The sequence below is a fragment of the Rhinoraja longicauda genome, chromosome 32, assembly GCF_053455715.1.
Source record: "Rhinoraja longicauda isolate Sanriku21f chromosome 32, sRhiLon1.1, whole genome shotgun sequence".
NCBI classification, from domain to species: Eukaryota; Metazoa; Chordata; class Chondrichthyes; order Rajiformes; family Arhynchobatidae; genus Rhinoraja; species Rhinoraja longicauda.
The window spans coordinates 22,625,903-22,650,517 of record NC_135984.1 but is presented as its reverse complement, the minus strand read 5'-3'; the positions used below and the strand labels follow the sequence as shown (position 1 = coordinate 22,650,517).

At 44.7% G+C, this 24,615-nt stretch overlaps 2 protein-coding genes across 7 annotated transcripts in view; both read left to right on the top strand.

The window, feature by feature from the left end:
- The window catches only part of slc37a2 (solute carrier family 37 member 2), a 56,691-nt gene extending 50,847 nt beyond the window's left edge, over positions 1 to 5,844 (top strand). The window contains exons 16-18 of the mRNA XM_078426571.1: positions 820 to 911; positions 2,240 to 2,304; positions 5,499 to 5,844. Coding sequence (XP_078282697.1) covers positions 820 to 911; positions 2,240 to 2,304; positions 5,499 to 5,514 — 173 coding nt within the window. The 3' untranslated portion in view covers positions 5,515 to 5,844. The remainder of the gene's footprint in view (positions 1 to 819; positions 912 to 2,239; positions 2,305 to 5,498) is intronic.
- A 2,740-nt stretch (positions 5,845 to 8,584) lies between these two features.
- The window catches only part of LOC144608831 (high affinity cGMP-specific 3',5'-cyclic phosphodiesterase 9A-like), a 91,827-nt gene continuing 75,796 nt past the window's right edge, over positions 8,585 to 24,615 (top strand). For 5 of the 6 annotated variants that reach the window (XM_078427000.1, XM_078426999.1, XM_078427002.1 and 2 more), the window contains exon 1: positions 20,605 to 20,752. In XM_078427000.1, coding sequence (XP_078283126.1) covers positions 20,681 to 20,752 — 72 coding nt within the window. In that variant the 5' untranslated portion in view covers positions 20,605 to 20,680. Of the gene's footprint in view, positions 8,693 to 20,604; positions 20,753 to 24,615 lie in introns of those variants that run through there. The other variant, XM_078427001.1, reaches the window with a different exon arrangement.

Sequence of the window (24,615 nt, the reverse complement as noted above, 5' to 3'; positions counted from 1 at the left end):
CGGAAAGGCTGTACATGGTTACAATCAAGCTGCCCACAGTGTTCAGATACAGGATAAAGGGAATAACGTTTAGAGCAAGTTTAAATGTGTAAATTGATCAAATATAAGAATTAAATAAAAGGAGGAAAAAAAAACACCAGCTACTTTTCTTAGCAGATGAGCCCATTCAAATGAATGAGACTGTGCAGGATAAGCTATGTCCATCCAATTCATAATGTCGGAGTGCTAGAGTAACTCAGTAGGTCAGGCAGCATCCCTGGAGAACATGGATAGGTGATGTTTCAGGTCAGGACCCTACCTCGGACTGGAAAGGTTACCTATACATGTTCTCCACAGAATCTGCCTGACCTGCTGAGTTACTCCAGTACATTGGATCTTTTTTTTTTGTTGTAAACCAGCATCTGCGGTTCCTTGCTTCTACATTTTGGTTGATAATGTCGATCATGGAAGCAGTCAAGTCATCCTTGTCCAGTCTGGTCTGTGTGGTTCCAGACAGATCAATATGATCTCTCGTTTCCCTTTCCCGTGTCTTTCAGTCTGAAGAAAGGTCTCGACCCGAAACGTCACCCATTCCTTCTCTCCAGATATGCTGCTGCCTGACCCACTGAGTTACTCCAGCTTTTTGTGTTTATCTTCAGTTTAACCCAACATCTGCAGTTCCTTCCTGCTCAATGTGATTCCCATTTAAGGATGGACAATCAGTGCTGGGGTGCCAATAATATCCATGCCCCGTGGGCAAGTAGTTTTGTAAGTTGTCCTTTCTGCTGAGTGTCAGGTGCAGGTGAGACTGATCATTCTCTCTGTTTTGTTGACCTCCAGGTGCTGCATTAGGACCCTTGCTGGCAGGAGTTCTCACTGACTGGAATGCCGTGTTTTATATGTTGATCACGTCCGACCTTCTGGCCTGCCTGGTATGTCACTGTGTCCTCTGCTCCCTTTACAGTCGAGCGAAAAAAACTTTAATTACTTTTGGAATTAAAAGCAAAATACTGGAAACACTCAGCAGGTTAGTTAGCATCTGCATAGAGAGAAGCAGAGATAGGTTTTCTGACGAAAGATCTTCATCCTAAAGTATTAGCTCTGCTTCCCTTTCCACAGATGCTGCCTGACCCGCTGAGTAGATTTTATTTCAGATTTTCAGCATCTGATATTTTTTGGCTTTCAAGTAGTTCTTGTTCTTTAACGCACCTCAATAGACAATAGACAATAGGTGCAGGAGGAGGCCATTCGGCCCTTCGAGCCAGCACCGCCATTCAATGTGATCATGGCTGATCATTCTCAATCAGTACCCCGTTCCTGCCTTCTCCCCATACCCCCCGACTCCGCTATCCTTAAGAGCTCTATCTAGCTCTCTCTTGAACCTCTAGTGAAATGTAATTTTAGTTCCATTCACTGTGGCAGGTCCTTGATCTTAGACTGAGAGTAACATTGAACCATGGGCAGATAGTCAACTGGATTCCAGTCTGGGAATTTTCTGTGAAAGAGTGGCAATTTTGCCAATGAAAGGAAAGACCAGGGTAGAGTATGTGTTTCCACCAGTGGGAGTGTCCTGGACCAGAGGGTGGCATTGTGGCACATTAGACTTGCTGCCTTACAGAGTCAGAGCCTGCTTTCCATCCTGAATGTGGGTGCTGTCTGTACAGAGTTTATACGTTCTCCCCGTGACCTGCATGGGTTTTTTTCCGGGATCTCCAGTTTCCTCCCACACTCCAAAGATGTATAGGTTTGTAGGCTAATTGGCTTGGTAAGATTGTAAACTGTCCTGAGTTTGTAGTATATTGTTAATGTGTGGGGATCACTGGTCAGCGTGGACTCGGTGGGCCGAAGGGCCTGATTCCACACTGTATCTAAACTAAACTAAACTGAAGGGCACAGCCTCAGAATAAAAGGACATACCTTTTAGAAGAGATGAGTGGGAATCTCGTAGCCAGAAGGTGGTGAATCTGTGGAATTCACTGCCACGGGTGGCTGTGGAGGCCGAGTCAGTGAGTATTTTTAAAGCAGCGATTGAGAAGTTCTTGATCAGTACGGGTGTCAAAGGTTACGGGGAGAAGGCAGGAGAATGGAGTTGAGAGGAAGGACAGATCAGCCACGATTGAATGGCGGAGCAGACTCGATTGGCCAACTGGCTTTATTCTGCTCCCAAGACTTATGAACTTACGAATTTTGGGTTTCATCCCGTTGGATGTTTGAGCAAAACAATTTATTAATCTGCCTCTTCAATTTTCTTTTCCAACAGTTATTGAGCAGATTGGTGTACAAGGAGATCCGGGGGTGGTGTGGAAGCCAACCGAGGTCAAGAGGGTAAGAGAATAGTCCTCATTTCCTCATTAAACTCCCATTGACCCACTTGGGAATTAGAACCTGCATTGAATTGCATCTTGCACTGGCTTCACGATTACAGATCTTTTTGTATTTTTGCAAAGAACCAGAGGGTTAGAACTGTGGATGGGTTAATGGTCTGATGGTAACAAAATTGTTTGGTTCCCCCTGCCATTTCTTCCCATTGCCATTTTGCATGCAGTGATGGGGCAGAGCACTGAGGATGAAGCAAAGGAGAACCAGTCAGTTCACCAGTGTGGTGTCCCGCCTATGTCCCTCCATCCCTCCACCTTCCATCACCGCTAGATGAGAGGGGCATTGGCAGAGAATGGCAGCATCTGTATTGGCACTGTTGGATGGAGACACATTCTTGGTTGTTCCTCATGTGGCTTGGTCGCCTGGCGGTAGAGTTGCCGCCTTACAGCGCCAGAGACCCAGGTTCCTTCCAGACTACGGGTGCTGTCTGTACGGAGTTACTATGTACCCCGTGACCTTTGTGGGTTTTCTCCAGGATCTCTGGTTTCCTCCCACATTCCAAAGAGTACAGGTTTGTTGGTTAATTGGCTTGGTATAGTTGTAAATTGTTCCTGGTGTGTGTAGTGTTAGTGTGCAGGGAATGCTGGTTGGCGCTGACTCGGTGGGCCGAAGGGCCTGTTTCCATGCTGTATCTCTAAAGTAACCTAAACAATATAGCAAGTAGTCAGCAACTTGCTCATGTTCTCATTATAACAGTAAACAGTTTTTAACACGTTCCTTTCCAGTTGCTCAATTTGGGTAAACAGTGTTTTGCTTTGGGAGGGTTTTGTGGGCTATTGTGGGCAACTGGTGACCAGGGCAACCAGCCACTGGTAAAATCAGCCATGGGCATCTTGATGGGAAGCGATTTGAAAACCAGAAGCTTTGTGGTGAAAGGCTGCAGTTTGTGGCCGTCCACCATGTGACATCGGCCCTGTAATACTCAAACATGCCTGACGGAAGCACTTCCACCTGAAAAAAGCACCAGAAGTGTGTGGTTTTTAAAAAAAAGCGATACAGGCAGAAACAGGCGCTTTGACCCACCGAGTCTGTGCCGACCAGCGATCCCCATACATGAACACTACCCTACACAATAGGGACAATTTACAGTACTTACCAAAGCCAATTAACCTACAAACCTGTACATCTTTGCTTTCTTCAGGTACGTTTTGAGTATTACAGGGCAAACTTGACTTTGAATCTTTCTCCACAGATACAGTCTGACCTGTTGAGTATTTTCAGCACATTCTGGTTTTGATTACAAATTTCTAGCATTTTATAGTATTTATTCTCAAACATATTGTAGGTGGCATTTCGAAGTTTGCCCTGTAATACTCAAAACTCCGTGCGGACAGCACCCGTAGTCAGGATCGAACCGTGGTCTATGGCGGCACGGTAGCGCAGCGGTAGAGTTGCTGTCCTGACTACGGGTGCTGCACTGTAAGGAGTTTGTACGTTCTCCCCGTGACCTGCGTGGGTTTTCTCCGAGATCTTCGGTTTCCTCCCACACTCCAAAGACGTACAGGTATGTAGGTTAATTGGCTGGGTAAATGTAAAAAAAAATTTTTTTTTTAAATAAAAAAATTGTCCCTAGTGGGTGTAGGATAGTGTTAATGTACGGGGATCACTGGGCGGCACGGACTTGGAGGGCCGAAAAGGCCTGTTTCCGGCTGTAGATATATGATATGATATGATATGATATGATATGATATGATATGGCACTGTAAGGCAGCAACTCTACCGCAGTGCCACTGTGCCACCCTGTGGAAGGAATCGGTAGGAGACGTTTCAGGTCAGGAACCTTCCACAGACTCCAATTCAGAAATGAGGTACTGGGTCTCAAGATGGGTCCAGACCCAAAACATCTCCTATCCATTCCCTCCACAGATGCTGCCTGGCCCACTGAGTTTCTCCCCGATTTTGTTTAGGTTGAGATTCCAGAACCTGCAGTTAAATTCTACATCAAATCCATGCTCCCCCTGCTGGTCGGAAGCGATGGTGCGTCAACAGTACAAATAAATCTCAAGACGGTGCAAGTCATTTAGCACCTTTAGACTTTAATTTAACAGTACAGCATGGAAACTGGTCCTTCGGTCCACCGAGTCTGCGCTGACCAGCGATCACTCTGTATATTAGGACTATCCAATGCACTAGGGACAATTTACAATTTTACTTACCTTATTAACTTACAAACCCGTACACCTTTGGAGCACCCAGAGAAAATCCACATGGCCACAGTGAGAACGTACTAACTCTGTACAGACAGCACCCATAGTCAGGATGAAAACCAAGTCTCTGGCGCTGCAATTCAAGAACTCTACCGTTAAGCCACCATAAAGCCCAAATAAATTCATAACCTCTAGATTTTATGAGATCTTGCCTGAAAACAGTGATATCGGTATAGTTTTTCTAGAAGTGCTTCTTTATAAAAATTAAGATCATAGCTTTTTGATGGTGGCACACCATTTGGTGTGTTCAGATGCACGGCAGATACTCCTGGTATGTTCTGAGGAGAATGCTTTCTTTGAGCAGAGCTATGGGTGTACAGTGCCCACATGGTCGGGCAGACGGGTGTCAAAAGCCCATTCAGTCACCCAGTCTGCACGACGACCCATGCTTGAACTTCCTGCTGTATAGTTCCAGAGTTGAAGCCAGGTCCCACATCAGGCACAGCAAGCAGCCAACAAAGATCAAACCTGTGTACTGTATCCCAGGAAAGGTCAGTCCTTTCCAGAGAGGATGGGAGAATTACTTCTACGGAGAAAGTAAAAGATATGGCTTTGCGGAGTAGGAGGAAAGGCATTGTGCACTTTTATCAAAGTGGTAGAGCTGCTGCCTTACAGTGCCAGAGACCAGGGTTCGATCCTGACTTGTCCTTACGGAATCTTTATGCTCATCCATGATGTGCATGGGTTTTCTCCATGATCTTCAGTTTCTCCTCGGCTCCAAAGACGCACAGGTTTGTAGGTTAATTGGCTTGGTGTAAATGTAAAATTGTCCCTGGTGTGTGCAGGGTCGTGTTAATGTGCGGTGATCGTTGGTCGGTGTGGACCCGGTGGGCCGAAGGGCCTGTTCCCGCGCTGTATCTCTAAACTAAATTGAACTACTGCACATTTACCATTAATTCCTCATGAGTTTTTTCCTCTTTTTTTGTGTTCCAGATTTAAGGAGATCTGACTGAGGAGATCATTAAAGAAACCTTGGAAATTCAATTTGTCAATTAATTCTGTTTTGCTTCAAAGCTCTGTACCTGGTTCTATCAGTGTGTGGGAGTAAAGTGTCAAAGGGAGGAATAAAGGGTCTCTTTAATGTTTTGATTCCTTCCCAGAGAAGTAGCACAGAGATTAAAGTCAGACCTGCCTTTTATAGGACTGTTGGCTACATCTTAGCCACTCACTTTGACTGAAGTTGGCCTGCTAATTTATGGTGAAATGGTTTACGTTGTGGGAGCACAGTCTGTGTCTGATGTACTGTCTTTTAATAAATATGTACACCATTTGTATAATTGTTTCTAAGTGGAATATTTCATTTTTAAAAAATAGCTTCAAAAATCAAACGTCAATCAATCTGTTTTCCTTTATTTATTTGGTGCTTTTCGTTTGTTGTTGGTTAACCTTTTGCACTGTAGGCAGACCATGTTTAATTGGATTTGGACAGGCGTCAAAGATAGTTCGCTTTATCTGTGTGTGTGTCTGTTACACAGAATAAGACAAGTCAAGTTATGCAAACACATTGCCCTCACTACTTTCATATGTCAACTACAACAATCAAAAGTAGCAATTGGTGCTTCAGAGTACCATAGTTGATGCTTTGATGCAAATGTTGCCCGTCCCGTAGAACTGCCCAGGGTGGACGAGGAGGACGTAAAGTAGCTCCCACCCCATTGCACTCACTAATGGTGCCATCTTCTAATGGTTCTTGCACCTTTATTTAAATGGTGGATATAGTGGGAAGGGCAGGGAGTTGTCTTCTTTGTGGTTGTACCATAGTGCTTCAGTATTTATCCTCTGCACTTTGGGCTAGTGCCCTTTCCTAGCCAGCCCTCAGCAAACCTGCTGGACAGCACAGGCGAACCGTGCTTCAATGGTATTAAGACTCAGTGTGACTACACCTGGAATATTATGTTTATATCGGGCTTCATTGGTGATGGAGGGAGTGTGATGAGGGTTTAACAGATTGCTTCCTGGGATGTTTAGTTTAGAGATATAGCATGGAGACAGGCCCTTTGGCCCATCAGGTCTGTGCAGACCAGCGATCCCCACACATTAACAATGTCCTGCACGCACTCGGGACAATTTTTTACATTGTACAGACAGCACCCGTAATCGGGATCAACCCCGGGTCTCCGGCGCTGCAAGCGCTGTAACTCAGCCACTCTACCGCTACGTCACGGTGCCACCCCGCGTCTGGGTGGGAGGGAAGAGGAGACGGTGAAGAGAATAGATAGACTGGGCCCGTGCTCTTGATTTTAGAAAAATGAGGTGATCTCACTTACAAAATTCTTGAGGAACATCAGGGTTTATATTTCCACTGGCTGGGGTTGACTATTACCCAGGGCCATAGTCTCAAAAGAAAGGATCAGGACTGAGATGAGATTTTTTTTTTTTGGCATGAGAGATAGTAATCTTTGTAAATCTCTACCCAAGAGGACTGTGCAGCTCAGTTGCAGAACCAAGATTTCAAAACCAAGATTAATAGGTGTTTGGATGTTAAGGGATTTTGAGAATAGTGCAGGGAATTATGGATTAGTTTAAAGATACAGTGCGGAAACAGGCCCTTCAGCCTACTGAGTCTGCACTGACAAGCGATCCCCACACACTTACACTATCCTACACACACGAGAGACAATTTACAATTTGACCAAGCCAATTAACCTACAAATCTGTATGTCTTTGGTGGGGAGGAAATCGGAGCACCTGGTGAAAACCCATGCAGGTTGGGGGGAGAATGTACAAACTCCACATTGACAGCACCCATAGTCAGGATCCAACCTGTGCCTCTAAGGCAGCAACTATACTGTGCTGAGGCTGAAGATCAGCAAGGATATTAATGAATCATAAAACGGGCAAGAGGTGAAATAGACTACTCCTGCCTATTTTCACCTAATTCTCCACCAGGTGGCGTCACGATGGCAGCCTCGCCTACAGTCTGTCTTTTTTGTCCTTTATTTGTTATTTTTGGTGAGTTTTAGAAGTCTGTGTTAATGTTCTCTGGTTTGTTTTATGTGGAGGGTGGGGGAGGTGGTCGGGGGATTTTTTTTTTCAATCTCTCACCTTGCCGGAGATGCGATTGTTTTCCGCATCGTATCTCCGGTCGCTCTGCGGCCTAACATCAAGGAGCTGGCGGCCTTGCCCGGGACTGACTTTGAACCCCACCGCGGGGCGTGGACTTACCATCCTTGCCTGGATCGACGCTCCAACCGCGGCCTGCGGGTTTGAACAGCAAGGAGCTCGCAGTCTCGGGTTGAGACCGGAGTCGGGAGCTCCCAGCTGCCCAAGTCTGGACTGGTCCCAACCCAGGGTAGATCACCCGGTGTGGGGGAGCTGAGATTCCCCCCCCAATGCAGGAGCTTAATCGCCCCGACGAGGAAGGCTCACCGCCAGCTACGGGAGTCAAGATCATCCCATCAACGGAAGGTTCGAGGGCCCCGACCGCTGGAGGACAAAGAAGGGAGAGATTGAACTTTTTCTCATTCACGATGAGGAATGCGGAGGAGTTACTGGTGGATGTTCATGTTAAAATGTATTTTGTGTTTCCTGTTGCTTTTTATTGTTATGACTGTATGGCAAATGAAGTTCCTCGTATGTTGCAAAACATACTCGGCTAATAAAGTATGATTGTGAGTTTAGCATGAATGCTCATTGGTTGAGTACAGAATTTGATATCCACGTTAACACTATGTGATGGTCTTTATCTTTAGCTGAGCTGGTAAGCTGCCAGTTCAGCAGCACTAAACCACAGCCTCCTGCTGGCCTTTACATCTTCCTGCTAGAAAGGAATGAACAGAAGGAACTGCACTGTTCTCCAATCTCTGGCACATACTCTCTTCACTGTTCCGCTGGATGAATGGTCTTTGGTACTAATGACCCGACATTGGGGAATTGGAGAGAAAGCCACAGCTGTTTTGTGTGTCAATACTGTCAGCATTCCTATTATGAACATGTGTGGGGGGATAAAAGCTTTGAATTGGATGTCACGGCATTGGCATCTCCAAATGCCAATGACCAGTCATTGAAACATTTCTGAAGAGTTTGTCATGCAAGATTTGGCGGCACAGTAGCGCAGCAGTAGAGTTTCTGCCTCACAGCGCCAGACACCCAGACTCTGTTCACCGCCACGTTCCTACAACAAGGAGGTACAACAAGTCAGGGTTCACACCAAGAACCGGTTGGGTTACGTCCGCGCCCAGGTGGTGTTGGAGAGGGACTATGCGTTGTCCTTGGGTACCCTGGGGGATTTCCAGGGCCGCTGGGCAATGCGGGGGTTTGGATGCATCCTGGAAAGGGATTGTAATATAGTTGTATAATAGTTTCGTTTGGTATATTTGTGTTGTATTCTGGAGGTGGGTTCTGTTTTGTTTTATTGCATTGTAAATATCCTTTTAAAATAATTGAATAATTTTTTTGATTTACAAATTGGAAGAAATCGGGTGGCACAACGGTAGGGTTGCTGCCTTCCAGCGCCAGGGGCCCAGGTTCGATGCTGACTGTGGGTACTGTATGTACGGAGTTTGTATGTTCTCCCTGTGACTGCACGGGTTTTCTCCAGTGTCCTCCTACATTCCAAATACATGCAGGTTTATAGGTTAATTGGCTTCTATAAATTGTCCATAGTGTGTTGGTTAGAACTAGTGTACATGCGATCATTGGTTGGAGTGGACTCTGTGGGCTGAAGGGCCTATTCCATGCTGTATCTCCAAACTAATTAGAAGAAATCTTGAAGTAGGGTGGTGGGTATATGGAAAGGGCTGCCAGAGGAGGTAATTGAGGCAGGGACTAGAACAGCATTTAAAAGACATTTGGATAGGTACATGGATAGGAAAGGTTAGCTTTGCTTCCACTGTACTTTAGGGAAAGTGAGTTCCAAAGACCTAACAACACTCCTGAGAGAAAAAGCTTGTCTTAAACGAGTGGCTCCTCATTTTTAAACGGTGACTTCTCGTTCTAGATTCTTCTGTAAACCACACTATCCTTTTCTCTGTCTCAAGGAGCAGTTTACTGTTCCCTGTGTTAGGGAAGGATGACAATGTGAAATGTTCATCTGTATCCATGTGGCAAGATAGAGATTGGGTTTGGCTTTGATGCCAGGGTTTGAATGCACAAGTTAAGCAGTTCCCACATCTCCGAATTAGGTTTTTTAAATAAAGCATTCTACTACCCTGGTTGAAGATTTTGGTTGTGCAATTTTGTTACATTTGTACCTTGAGGATGGAAAGAATGTATTTCTTTCTCTCGGTCTTTGGGTTTCATTTCCATGTTCTCAATAGACAATAGACGCAGGAGGAGGCCATTCGGCCCTTCGAGCCAGCTGATCATTCTCAATCAGTACCCCGTTCCTGCCTTCTCCCCATACCCCCTGACTCCGCTATCCTTAAGAGCTCTATCTAGCTCTCTCTTGAATGCATTCAGAGAATTGGCCTCCACTGCCTTCAGAGGCAGAGAATTCCACAGATTCACAACTCTCTGACTGAAAAAGTTTTTCCTCATCTCAGTTCTAAATGGCCTACCCCTTATTCTTAAACTGTGGCCCCTTGTACTGGACTCCCCCAACATTGGGAACATGTTTCCTGCCTCTAACGTGTCCAACCCCTTAATAATCTTATACGTTTCGATAAGATCTCCTCTCATCCTTCTAAGTAGCCAGGTGTGTCCTCTGGCAGATTGTATCCAACAGGTTTGTTTTTTCCCTTCCCAGGATCACAAGTCACTTTGTGAATTGTCCTGTGAACTGATACAAACTGCGTGTCTATAAGCACTGAAACGTTTTATAGCCCCACTGTTGCTTTACAGCAGTATCATGACACTTGTGTGTATTGTTACGTTAACATATATGGATCCAAACACAAGTGGCTATGAGCATCTGACTGCCAAGTATTAGATTACATTCCTGAATGTCTTTTTTTTTTTGTGTGTGCAAAGCCAAGTGACTGGTGGTTGCCAGTACAAAATGCCTGGATTAGAGGGTGCTAGCTACAGGGAGAGGTTGGACATTATTTTCTCTGGAATGGCAGAGGTTGCAGGCAGACCTGATAGAAGTATCCACAATTATGAGGGGCATTGATAGGGTGGACAGTCAGAACCTTGTGCATTATGGAACATGGTGTCGGAAGGTAATAGGACAGAGAGAAAAAAGAAAATAGTTTGCTGAGAAAGAGATTTTAAGGAGTATAGATTAAGATAAGCTCAGAAAAAGTCTACAGAATGGGGGAACCAGCAATCCCACACTGGGTTCCCCTTTGTTCTCCCTCTCGGCGGAACCTCAAGCTGGGTCCTCCTTTGTTCTTGGTGACCCCTGGCACTTACGTGACCGGTCCTCGTCTGCCGGTGCCCATGGTATAATAAAGTTTCCAGTGAAGCCGGTGATTTTAATGGGATTGGGAAATATCTGTATCTCTAAACTAAACTAAATATATAGCCCCCTGGATGTCAGTTTTCACACATAGTGTTCCATACACAAACCCCAGCTCCAGCTTGACATCCACCCTAAAATCCAGCTGCACCCCAAGGTGTCAATAAACAATAGGTGCAGGAGGAGGCCATTCGGGGGGTCCTGCCTTCTCTACATACCCCCTAACTCCGCTATCCTTAAGAGCTCTATCTAGCTCTCTCTTGAATGCATTCAGAGAATTGGCCTCCACTGCCTTCTGAGGCAGAGAACTCCACAGATTCACAACTCTCTGACTGAAAAAGTTTTTCCTCATCTCAGTTCTAAATGGCCTACCCCTTATTCTTAAACTGTGGCCCCTTGTTCTGGACTCCCCCAACATTGGGAACATGTTTCCTGCCTCTAACGTGTTCAATCCCTTAATAATCATATACGTTTCGATACGATCCCCTCTCAAGGTCAGTTTATTGTCCTTGGTACAGTGAAATTCGATTTACCCACACACCCATACTCACGTTTAGTTTACTGTCACGTGTAGTGAGGTACAGAGAAAAGCTTTTGTTGCATACTCACCACAGTGGAAAGACAATACATGATGAAAATCGAGCCACCCACAGTGCACGTGATAAAGGGAATAACGTGAATAACGCTTAGGCAAAAAGTCCAGTTAAAGATAGTCTGATGGTCTCGAATGAGGTCGATAGTAGTTCAAGACTGCTCTCTAGTTGTGGTAGAATGGTTCAGTTGCCAGATAACAACTGGGAAGAAACTGTCCCTGAATCTGGAGGTCTGCGTTTTCACACTTCTGTACCTCTTGCCTGATGGGAGAGGAGAGGAGAGGGAGTGGCCAGGGTGAGACTCATCCATGATTGTGCTGGTGGCCTTGCCGAGGCAGCGTGAGGTGTAAACGGTCAATGGAAGGGAGGTTTGGTGGGTGATGGTCTGGTCTGTGTCCACAACTCAGTAATTTCTTGCAGCTCTGGCTACACACTCGACCTCCAGCTCACCTTTCCAAGTTAATAAGTGAACCCGGTACCAGACCATCAGGACTTCTGAACTATTGGTGGATTATCAGAGTTTTACTGTTTTATCACATTTCTACCCAGACAAAATAACTACAAATGTCTGCAGAAATAGTCATGGAGTGATACAGTGTTGAAACAGGCCCTTCAGCCCAACTTGCCCACACCGGCCAACATGTCCCAGCTACACTAGTCCCACCTGCCTGCTCTTGGTCTATATCCTTCCAAACTTGTCCTATCAATGTACCAATTTAACCCTAATTTAAGTTGAATGGATCACTATCTCTGAGGCTTCATCTTCTCTTTGCAAATAATCGTCTTGTCTGAAGAAGGGTCTCACCCAATCCTCTCCAGAGATGCTGCCTGTCCCGTTGAGTTGTGCCGACCTTAGATATAAACCAGCATCTGCAGCTCTTTCGTACACGTCGTGTGTTATCACTGTGCAAAACCACAGCAGCTGGGGTCAGTATTAGAATAAATATCAGCCTATTATTTCTACGCTGCCAGAATGCACATCAGATGAAAACACTTACTTTGATTTGTGATGGGATGTAGTGACTGTATACTGAAGTCTTACCTGAACTACTGAAACCAGAAAAGCTTCCTGCTGTTTAGATTCTAATCATAACCCAGGCATGTATCATGCCATTTTGTTCTGCAATACAGTGAGAAATATATATAGTCAATAATATTTGCTGAAACTAAATATCTGGCTAAGTCAAAGTTCTTGTGTTGAAAGCAGAGAGTGTATATACATGGACACTCTGTAGAACCTGTAGACAGAGGCAGCACTGTCATTTCTTCAGATCGTGGAAGCTTAGATGATAAACATGTCTTTCTTTCTGTAATGCACCGATCCCCAAGTGCATTAATTAACAAGGCTGAGTAAGAAAACTTACCGCTGTTAATTAAAATATCTATTTGAATGTGCTTAAGATTTCACACAGGAAGGAACTCACAGTTCCATTAGACCAGGGGGAAATAACCTGAATAAATGAGCCATTCATTCAGCATTAAACCTATGAATTGGCATTGGTCTCCTTGGAGACCAGCATGTCAAGACACAGCATCATAAGTCAAGGCATCATCATCTAAATATAGAAAAATTCCATCTCCATCACTGGAAGTAGTGTCTGGGAGATTGGGTGAAGTGCTGGGTGGCGATGCTGTCAATGTGACCTCGATAGATGAAGGACATTCAGAAATTGAAATGGATAATAATTGGATGAATTTTTTTGGGGGGCATCTTTTGGTGTCATATTATGGAAACCAAGAGGAGACATAAGAGACTGTAAACGATGGTATCTTAAGCAAAAAACAAAGTGCTGGAGGAACTCGGCAGACTACCTTGAGTCTGAAGAAGGTTCCCCAACCGAACCATCCACAGATGTTGCCTCTCTGTAGAGAAGGAATGGGTGACGTTTTTCGGGTCGAGACCCTTCTTCAGTCTGAAGACCCGAAACGTCACCCATTCCTTCTCTCCAGAGATGCTGCCTGTCCCGCTGAGTTACTCCAGCTTTTTGTGTCTACCTTCGATTCAAACCAGCATCTGCACTTCCTCCCTACACAGATGTTGCCTGATCTGCTGAGGTCCTCTGGGATGTTGTTGCTTGCTTATTAAAACCAAGGTCACACTAGGGATGAACTCAACACTCGATGTCAGGGGAGTGGATTTACTTTAAAAATAGGCACAAAGTGTTGGAGATACTCAATGGGTTAGGCAGCATCCCTGGAGAATTATCCTGCCAGAGATGCTGCCCGGCCCGCTGAGTTACTCCAGCACTTTGAGTCTTTTTTTTGGTAGACCAGCACCTGCAGTTCTTCATTTCTTCAATGGATTTACTTTGCCCTGATTGCATTGTCATGGAATCTGGAACTGGGTGACAATAGAATTATTTTCTGGGAGGAGCCTGGAATCTTCCCTTTTGTCCAAACTCAGACCAATGTGGTCGACTGTGCCTATTTAGTAAGAATTCAGGAGTCTTCAGTGATCGTGTACAAGGTGCTCGTGTGATAAATTGGGAATTACCCTTCTTTTAGAAATGCCATGTGTGTGAGTGTGCTTATTAAATGCAAATCCATCACAGAGGTTAAGAGATCACTGGGATGCTTCATGGTTGCTGCCTGACTGCTGAGTATTTCAGATTCACAGCATCTGCAGTATTTTGCTTTTCAATTGCAGATCATTAGAACTGGTTATAATTTGGAGAAACTCTTGATCTTAATAAACCTCGTGTTGAAGTACAACTCACGTTGGGCGGCACGGTGGCGCAGCGGTAGAGTTGCTGCCTTACAGCGAATGCAGCGCCGGAGACTCGGGTTCGATCCTGACTACGGGCGCCGTCTGTATGGAGTTTGTACGTTTTCCCCGTGACCTGCGTGACCCACACTCCAAAGACGTACAGGTTTGTAGGTTAATTGGCTGGGCAAATGTAAAAATTGTCCCGACCCAAAGCGTCACGTTTCCATGTCGTGCAGAGATGCTGCCTGACCTGCTGCGTTACTCCAACACTTTGTCTTTTTGTGTAAAGCAGCATCTGCAGTTCTTTGTTCCTACATATTCTTTGGTTTCTTATTTCCCTTCCTAACCTAAGTGGCAAAGAGATTTCTCCTCTCTGTTCCCATCTCCAATGTGTTTCTCTCTGTTATTCTAACTGCATCAATGCCACAGTACATAGTTTAAATGGCCACAACATTACGTAGCAAGACAGATATTGGAATAGATAGAAACATAGAAAATAGGTGCAGGAGAAGGCCATTCGGCCCTTCAAGCCAGCACCACCATTCAATATGATCATGGCTGATCATCCAGAATCAGTACCCTGTTCTTGTTTTCTCCCCATATCCCTTGCTTCCGTTAGCCCCCAAGAGCTATATATATAACTCTTTCTTGAATATATCCAGTGAATTGGCCTCCACTGCCTTCTGTGGCAGAGAATTTCACAGATTCACAACTCTCTGGCTGAAAAGGTTTTGTGCCACGTGGGTGTCCAAAAGATGTCTCCTGGGCACCACATTTTGGAGGGGAATTTACAGAGTATGGGTGAGTCCACATATTGAGCATGATAGGTAGATTGTATTCCCCATTACTGAAAAGGCTTCAAAGCCTCAGTGGTTATCCAGCATCAATTTATGATGCAGAATATGCCTTGTAGGTAATTATAGCACCAGGGAGTTGTAAAATACAACAATTATTTCCACAGGCGAAGATAAAATCAGCCCACCAGGCCAGCAGCATAGTCAAGGACGAGTCACACCCCTCTCCCACCGGACTAAAGGGATAGAAGTGTGAAAACGCACACCTGCAGACTCGGGGAGAGTTTCTTCCCAGCTGTTATCAGGCAAACTGAACCATCCTACCAACAACTAGAGAACAGTCCTGAGCTACTATCTACCTCATTGGAGACCCTCGGACAATCTTTGATCAGAATTTACTGGACTTTATCTTGCACTAAACATTATTCATGTTATTCCCCTGCATCATGTATCTATACACTGTGGACGGTTCGAGTGTTATAAGGTCATAAGTGATAGGAGCAGAATTGAGCCATTCGGCCCATCAAGTATAATTTGCCATTCAATCATGTCTGATCTAGCTCTCCCTCCTAACCCCATTCACCTGCCTTCTCCCCATAACCCCTGAAACCTGTTATCATGCTATCATGTATTGGCTTTCCGCTGACTGGTTACCATGCAACAAAAGCTTTTCACTGTACCTCGGTACACGTGACAATAAACTAATCTCTTAAACTCTAAGAGCACATTAACAACAGAAAGTAGAAATAGCAGACCACAAGGCTGCCCTGACACTCAATGTGATCATAACTAATCTATGTTGGCCTCAACTCCCCTTCCCGACCCTCAGCCCTCAGTTTCCTTAACCCTCAATTCCTCGATCTTTATAAAGACGGATCTATCTGCATCTTAAATATATCTGTCCTTCATTACCCTCAGAGGCAGTGAATTCCAAAGATTCATTACCCACCAAGATAAGAAATTTCTATGCACCTTAGTTAAAAATGACCGGCCCGTAAGGTGTAGTTTTAGTTCAGAGGCACAGCATGTAAACAGGCCCTTCAGCCCATCGAGTCCATGCCAACCATCAATCACCCGTTCACACTAGTTTCATGTTAACCCACTTTCTCAACCACTCCCTGCACATTAGGGCCAATTTTCCTTCCCAGCAGTCAGTTAACCTACCAACTCAAAATATATTTGGAATGTGGAAGAAAGCTGGAGCACCCAGAGGAATCCCAGGCAGTCACAGGGAGAACAGGCAAACTCCATACGGACAGCACCCGAGGCCCATATCAAACTCGGGTCTCTGGTGCAGTGAGGCAACATTTCTACCAGCTGTGCCACTCTGCCACCTTACCTTGTAACTATGCCCTCTTGTTCATGACTCACTCTTTAGTGCAAACATCCCCGCATCTACTCTGTCTAGACTACTAAGGCAATGATATGTTATAAGGTCACTTTTCTTTCTTCTAAACTACAAGGAATACAGACCCCAAACTATCTACAAGTTCCCCTTCATGACGTCTTCTTGCTACATCCTCAAAGCAGATTTGTCAAACATAATTTACCTTTCATAAAGCCATGTTGACTAGATTTGATTATATTCTGCTTTCCAGAATGAGTTTTGTTCTTTTTCCTATTTGATTATTGACTGTGGAATCTTGCCAGCAATGGATGTGGAACTAACGGGCCTCCGGTTACCTGCCTTCTGGCTTCCTCCCTGTGTGAAGCAGGGAGTCACGTTGGCTGTTTTACATTCTCCTCGAATTTAGCAAATGTTGAAAACTTTCAACCAGTGGGTATGTACCACAACCGATGTGGCTTCCTTTAAACTCTCTGGAAACTTGCCTGCCTTTTGTGCTGTAGGGGGTCTCTCATACTTTGTCCCTTGTGATTGGAATTTTTACTAGTTCTTCCAAGTTATTTATAATTAGTCTGCCTGTTATTTTAGCAATATTTGCAGTGTCCTTCACGGTGAAAAGCAATGCAAAAATATTGATTTGATCTCTCTGTCATTGCTTTGTTTTCCGTTATTAATTAATTAGCCTAATTCACTAGAGGTCCCATATTTACCTCAGCTGCTGCCTTCCTATTTATATAGCCATAGAAACTCTTACTGTATGTTTTAATATTGCACACCAGTCAGTGTTCCTCCTTCTCTGGAACTTTTATGTCTTTCACCACTGGTACCTAAAACACATTTCACACGTCTGGCCCACCTTGCCACTTTGTATACCTGACTTCTCAATTCAACAAAGATAGATACAAAATGCTGGAGTAACTCAGCGGGTCAGGCAGCATCTCTGGAGGAAAGGAACAGGTGACGTTTCAGGCCGAGACCCTTCCTCTGACTCATTCAACGTTGATTTCCTTTGTTAATCGTAGAGAAGGAGAAATTGAAGTGAATAAGTAGAAACTATTTCCTCTAATCCAAAGCCAATGACATAAAGGATTTTTACTGGAGAAGGAAGAAATGCTTTGCGTTCAAATGATAGTTACAGCACAAAACATTACATTCTTTAAAACTAACTGGTGGCACGGTGGCACAGAGGTAGTGTTGCTGTCTTAAAGTGGCAGAGACCTGGGTTAGATCCTGACCATGGAGTGCTTGTCTATAAGGAGTTTGTGCTTTCTCACTGTGACCTGCGTGGGTTTTCTCCGAGATCTTCGGTTTCCTCCCACACTCCAAAGACTTACAGGCTTGTATATTAATTGGCTTGGTATAAATGTAAAATTGTCCCGAGTGTGTGTAGGATAGTGTTAGTGTGCGGGGATCACTGGTCAGTGTGGACTCGGTGGGCCAAAGGGCCTGTTTCCATTCAGTATCACTAAACTACACCAAACTGGATGAATATTTGAATAAATCTGCACAGAGGAGACGTCTACAAGTTCCCCTTCATGAGGTCTTCCTGCTGAATCCTAAGGGCGGTAAAAATGGTTGTGACACACATCTACCACAGATACGATATGTCAGATAGGTTCCAATTCCGTAAACATTAATTGTAAGCAGGAGAACATACCATGATGAACGAACACGATTGTATTCGAGAGTGTGCAGAGGAGGTTCGCCAGGATGTTGCCTGGGATGGGCCGTTTCCGTTGTGAGAAGGGACTGGATAGATTGGATTTGTTTTTCTTGGAGTGGTGAGGAACCCAACGAAATTCTGCAGTAGAGGTATTGAAATCTGGAGGATGGAAAGGGGGTAGGAGTTTAGAGAGGGCTCTGAGGACGAACGCTGTCACCCGGAGAGTGGAAGGAATCTGGAATACACTGCCAGCAGGAATGGTGGAGGCAGGTACTCTCACAACTCTTCAGAAATATCCAGACGAGCACTTGAATTGCCAATGCATCATAAGCTATAGACCAAATGCTGGTTAATGGAGGAATAGAATTTTTTTTTTTATGGTTAGCATGGGCTGAATGGCCTGTTTCTGTGCTACATGAGTCTATGGTAGACACAAAATGCTGGAGTAACTCAGTGGGTCAGGCAGCATCTCGGGAGAGAAGGAATGGGTGACGTTTCGGGTTGAGATCCTTCTTCAGACTGATTGGAAGGAGTGGGTGATGTTTCGGGTTGAGACCCGAAACGTCACCCATTCCTTCTCTCCCGAGATGCTGCCTGACCCGCTGAGTTACTCCAGCATTTTGTGTCTGCCTTCAATTCAAACCAGCATCTGCAGTTTTTTTTCCTTCATGAGTCTATGATATATACAGCCTCGGGCCTGGAGGTGGCTGAAGAGGGTATGTAGACAATGTTTAGTCATCGTGGCCACCACTATTACTGGAGTATGGTAGCCATCTCTCACGAGGTGTGACCTTATTCATATAAGATCGTAAGGTGGCTTGACAGTCTGAAGAAGGGTCCCGACCAACAATGTCACCTGCCCATTCCCTATCTATACCCTCCACAGATGCTGCCTGACGACTGAGTTCTTCCAACACTTTATGTTTCGCTGAAGATTCCAGCATCTGCAGTTCCTTGTCTCTGTTGAGTATTTGAGAGACAGAAACAAGGAGACGTAGTCAGAAGATAAGGGATCGGTCATTGGAAAGTGAGGTGTGGGGATTTTATTTAATTCAGAGGGTATTGAATGTCTAGAATCCTCTTTCACTGAGGGAAGTGGGGGTCAGACCATGTGCTATGTTTAATGTAGAGGTAAATAAATCTTTGAAAGATCAAGGAATAAAGGGCTACTGATGGAAAAGGAGTTGAAGCCACCATAGATCAGCCACGATCATGTTGAACGGTGGGGTGAGCTTGAGATACCTGATGTCTTTTCTTGCTCCTATTCTCTGCTTGCAAAGCCAGAGTGATATTCAGACACAGGGGTGTGGATTTTGGAAGGGGCAGTAAGAATGCTGTAGCTGCTAGAAGTGGGTTGCTAATTTTTCCACTATTTTGGCCCAAAGACATTGATCCAGAGATTATTTCATCCACCTGAGTGAATGGGCGGCAAATTGTAACACCTCATCTAAAAGATAGCACCTCCAACACAAGAACAGGAAGACAGATTATTATCTGAATGTGTCAGGTTAAGAAAAGGGGAAATGCAACGAGACCTGGGTGTCCTTGTACATCAGTCACTGAAAGTAAGCATACAGGTACAGCAGGCAGTGAAGAAAGCTAATGGCATGTTGGCCTTCAAAATGAGAGGAGGTGAGGAGAAGGAGCAAAGAGGTCCTTTTGCAGTTGTATAGAGCCCTGGGGAGACCACACCAGGAGTATTGTGTGCAATTTTGGTCTTCTAATTTGAGGAAGGACATTCTTGTTATTGAGGGCGTGCAGCGTAGGTTCACGAGGTTAATTCCCGGGATGGCTGGACTGTCATATGATGAAAGAATGGAGTGAATGGGCTTGTATTTCATGGAATTTAGAAGAATGAGAAGGGATCTTATGGAAATATATAAAATTATTAAAGGATTGGGCATGCCAGATGCATGAAACATGTTCCCGATGTTGGTGGAGTCCAGAACCAGGGGCCACAGTTTAAGAATAATGGGTAGGCCATTTAGAACTGAGATGAGGAAAAACCTTTTCACCCCAAGGGTTGTGAATTTGTGGAATTCTCTGCCTCAGAAGGCAGTGGAGGTATTCAAAAGAGATTTAGATAGAGCTCTTAGGGCTAGTGGAATCAAGGGATATGGGGAGAAGGCAGGAATGGAGTACTGATTGTGAATGATCAGCTATGATCACATTGAATGGCGGTGCTGGCTCGAAGGGCCGAATGGCCTATTCCTGCACCTATTGTCTAGGTATCTATGTTTTAGCCGACACTGCTGTTCTAATAAACTCCACCAATTTAGATTAAAAATAGTACAAATCACTTCAGTCAAATAAAGAGTGAAAATCCTGCTCAAAATATCCTCCTAATTCCTTCTAATTTAAATTGGCATCTTTTGGAGACATGTCCTTAATTTGGTTCTGTGTTAATGAGGCCAGTAATTAACAGAACCCGTGGTGATAGGAATTTCAAGATGCAGTTAATGGCTGTTTATTAATCAGTCGGAATCATTTTGTTTGCCAAGGCAACAACACCCAGCTGGAGACAGATTGGTAGATCGAAGCCCTTTAGCTTTCTGCATTTCAGTCACACCTGTTTGAGTTTGCTGGGTCACAGGAGGGGTTCGGAGGGCTGAGAGTCGCAGTGTTGCTCCTGTTTCTGCCATACCTGACGTTCTCCAGCCGAGTCAACAGGAAATGGGATCAGCCTCCTCCTCTGGCTATGTACCAAAGATTATCTACTTGGAGAAAAACAATGTTTCACGCAAGGTAATATCTTCATTCTGTAGTTCGTTGCCATCATTCGAGGGTGAAAATTAATTCGGAGGCACATTTCGTTTAGATGAGATTTTCACTTGCAAGATTTGTCAAGGAGTGATATTATGTTAAAGCATGATTCATATTTGTGTAAGTTCTCATTTACATGATTTATATTAAGAACTAATTTGCACTGAGGCTTGAATCATTAGTGTTATTAAGGCCTGCTTCTCACTACCTTTGGCATAAAATGATTTGATTTTTTTGTTTAGTGAGTTTGCATGAAGTTATCAGATAAATGATAATCTTTTATGACTATACTTGTAAAATTTAATAATAGAAGGCTAGCTATAACTTTAAGCAAAAACACAGGAACATTAAGTAGAAACAAGGAACTGCAGATGCTGGTTCACACAAAAAAACACAAAGTGCTGGAGTAACTCAGTGGGTCAGGAAGCATCCCTGGAGAACATGGAAGGTAGTAGAAGGTAAGCTATGTAGGTGACGTTTCGGTTTGGACATTAGGTACATGGTTGGGGATCTGTGTGATCCTGTGATACATGGACCCTCCAGGATGTTTTGTGTGTGCTGGATCTCTGAGGTCTGCCTGTTGAAGTCCCAGTCCAGGGTTACTGAACTCCAGGCAGTATCCCATTCCTGTAAGGGTCCACCTTCCAGCTGTTGTTAACTACGGAGTCACAGTTTCAGAGCAAGGTAGGTGGGCATCAGAGCAAGGTAGGTGGGCATTAGACCAAGGTAGGTGGGCATTAGAGCAAGGTAGGTGGGCACTGCGGCAAGGTAGGTGGGCATTGGAGCAAGGTAGGTGGGCATTGGAGCAAGGTAGGTGGGCATTAGACCAAGGTAGGTGGGCATTGGAGCAAGGTAGGTGGGCATTGGAGCAAGGTAGGTGGGCATTGGAGCAAGGTAGGTGGGCATTGGAGCAAGGTAGGTGGGCATTAGACCAAGGTAGGTGGGCATTGGAGCAAGGTAGGTGGGCATTGGAGCAAGGTGGGAGGGCATCGGAGCAAGGTGGGAGGGCATCGGAGCAAGGTAGGTGGGCATTAGAGCAAGGTAGGTGGGCATCAGAGCAAGGTGGGTAGGCATCGGAGCAAGGTAGGTGGGCATTGGAGCAAGGTAGGTGGGCATTGGAGCAAGGTAGGTGGGCATCAGCAGGGTAGAAAGAAGCAGACAGGATGGTGATGCTCTGCGTATATATGTTGCAATTTGGCTTTTAGATTGGATGAAGGAAATGGCAACTGGGCGTTGATTGGTGACGGATAGTGCCAGCTCGAACGACCCGTGGCACAGCGGGCACCAGGTGTTTGAGATGTTTGGAAAGCCAAGGGATAGATAGCTGTTTGTGCGATGACTGATCTGAATCTTCCATGGTGGTATGTTCCTGGTGCCAGGCTAAGAGATATCACCAACAGGTGCAAGTGACAGCGATTAGTCAGAAGTTACGCCTCTTGTGGGGAAGCCAAAACCAAACAAAGATAAATATGTCCCACCGCGAGAGTTTCTGTGACGATGGGGAAGATACACATCAGGATCCCAGAGTTGGTAACGTGTGTAGGAAGGGACTGCAGATGTTGGTTTATTCCGAAGATTGACACACAATACTGGAGTCACTCAGCGGGCCGGGCAGCATCCTTGGAGAAAAGGAATAGGTGACACTTTGGGTGGAAAGCCATCCTCAGAAAGCTTTGTATCTGAGGACTCGGTGTCTGAGGAAGGGTTCCGACCCAAAGCATCACCTGTTTCTGTTCTCCAGGGTCGGTGCCTGGCCCACTGAGTTGCTGCAGCATTTTGTGTCTATCTCGGAGTTGGTCATCTCTGTAATATTCTTGCGAGTTTATGTTAAGCAGGTGATTGATTGCATTATCAGAGAAACGATACATCAGCGAGTGTTCAATTTTCCTGGGTCATTGAATCTGGGGTAGACAGGGTTTTTCGAATGTGGAGTACAGCTGAACAGGACTGAGATTTAGAGGAGGTTGGCTGAAGGTAAGAGAGAATCTTATTGGAGTAAAGATTATTCCAAATGAAGGAATATTGCAGAGAGGAGACTAAGGTGAAGATGAGCACAAGTGCATAAATGTGTGGAGATGTGGATACTAGTTCCCACCTGGGGTGAACATAGAAACATAGAAAATAGGTGCAGGAGGAGGCCATTTGGCCCCTCCAACCAGCACCGCCATTCAATATGATCATGGCTGATCACCCAAAATCAGTACCCCGTTCCTGCTTTTTCCCCATATCCCTTGATTCCTTTAGCCCTAAGAGCTAAATCTAACTCTCTCTTGAAAACATAAATTAGAAGCCTAAAACAAAATGAAAGTGTAAGTGAGTATTTACTTTTGGAAACATTATTACAGACCAAGGAAAGGGGTGATGTGCCTAAAGATTCAAAGGTACAAAAGCTCTCAATGTTTCATGCCAATGACATCAGTCAGATAATAAAGAGTTGATGTAGACACAAGGGCAGTACAGTGCTGCAGGTGGTACAGTTGCTGTCTCACAGCGCCAGAGACACAAGTTTGATCCCGACTATGGGTGCTGTCAGAATGTATGTTCTTCCCGTGACCGCGTGGGTTTTCTCCGGGTTCTCCAGTTTCCTCCCACACTCTAGACGTACAGGTTCGTTAAGATTGTAAATTGTCCCCATTGTGTAGGATGGTGTCAGTGTATGGGATGATCATTAGTTGGCGTTGACTCAGTGGGCCAAAGGGCCTGTTTCTGTGCTGTATGTCGAACATTAGCAAGTAGAGGAGGAGGTACTGCTCAGTGTAATGCATTTTGGAAAGTCGTATAACAACTTTAATAAGGAAATTATAATTTATCCTATATGAGGCTGATTAAAAAAACCTTATGCTGGGTGCAAGAAGTCTGAGAAATTTCTGAAATGTGTACAGCACAGCTTTATTGATCAAAATATTATCAGTCTAACAAAATCGGAGGCATTGCCAGAGAATGGGGAGGATATGGGAAATAGCAATGAAAATTCAATTAGGTTCAGAGTAGTTGCAGAGTTTAACGGTAAAGATCGAACTCGAGGTGAGGGTTATTTAGGTTTAATTGAAAAGGTGTTTGGTCCTAATGAAGTGGAAACAAAGATTCTAGGAGTTTTAACTGATTGATAAGAGGTCCAAATGGAGGAGATATTTAAGGCGGAGGTGAAACACATTCCCAAAGGTTTGGGACTTATCCATATCAGAGTGTGTAAAACGGAATACTTTAGCTTTGTGTGTCCACTTAGGGATGCAAAACAAAGAATATCACTCGGACTTGTCACATGCAACAATAAAGTATCATTCATTCATTCAGTATTAAAGAACTAAAAGATTGATCAGAAGTCTTGAATGTTATAAAACTGAGTTTTATTATAAAAAATGTGTTCATTCAATAGTTCGTCAAGGAATTCTTGGACCGGTGACCAAAAACAAAAAGATTGTTTTGCAGATCAACTGGAAGATCAGGAAGACCACACATGTGTTGCAAACATTGAGTGCTGTTTGTTCGAATCAATCTGTGGTAGAGAGGGCGATTGGTTACCGAAAGCCTCCCTTCTGCTCATTCTTAATGACAGTCACAAGTGTGGCTTTTTCGTGACAAAAACATGCATTCCCTCTGCGGGGCAGAATTAAGATAATCTTGTTTGCAATTACTGGCGTGCGAGTGATGACAACATCACAATCAGCACCTCACGGCTGGGCAGTTCGTAAGACCACTGTTTTTGTATTGGTTTCTGCAGCCTATAACTTGGACAGTCCATGAGAATTGAGGGTAACACGCTTCTACTCCGGTTTTGAGGTGGTTGATGAGGCCATTGTGTTGTGAGCTGCTCGATTTATTCACAAAATGCTGGAGTAACTCAG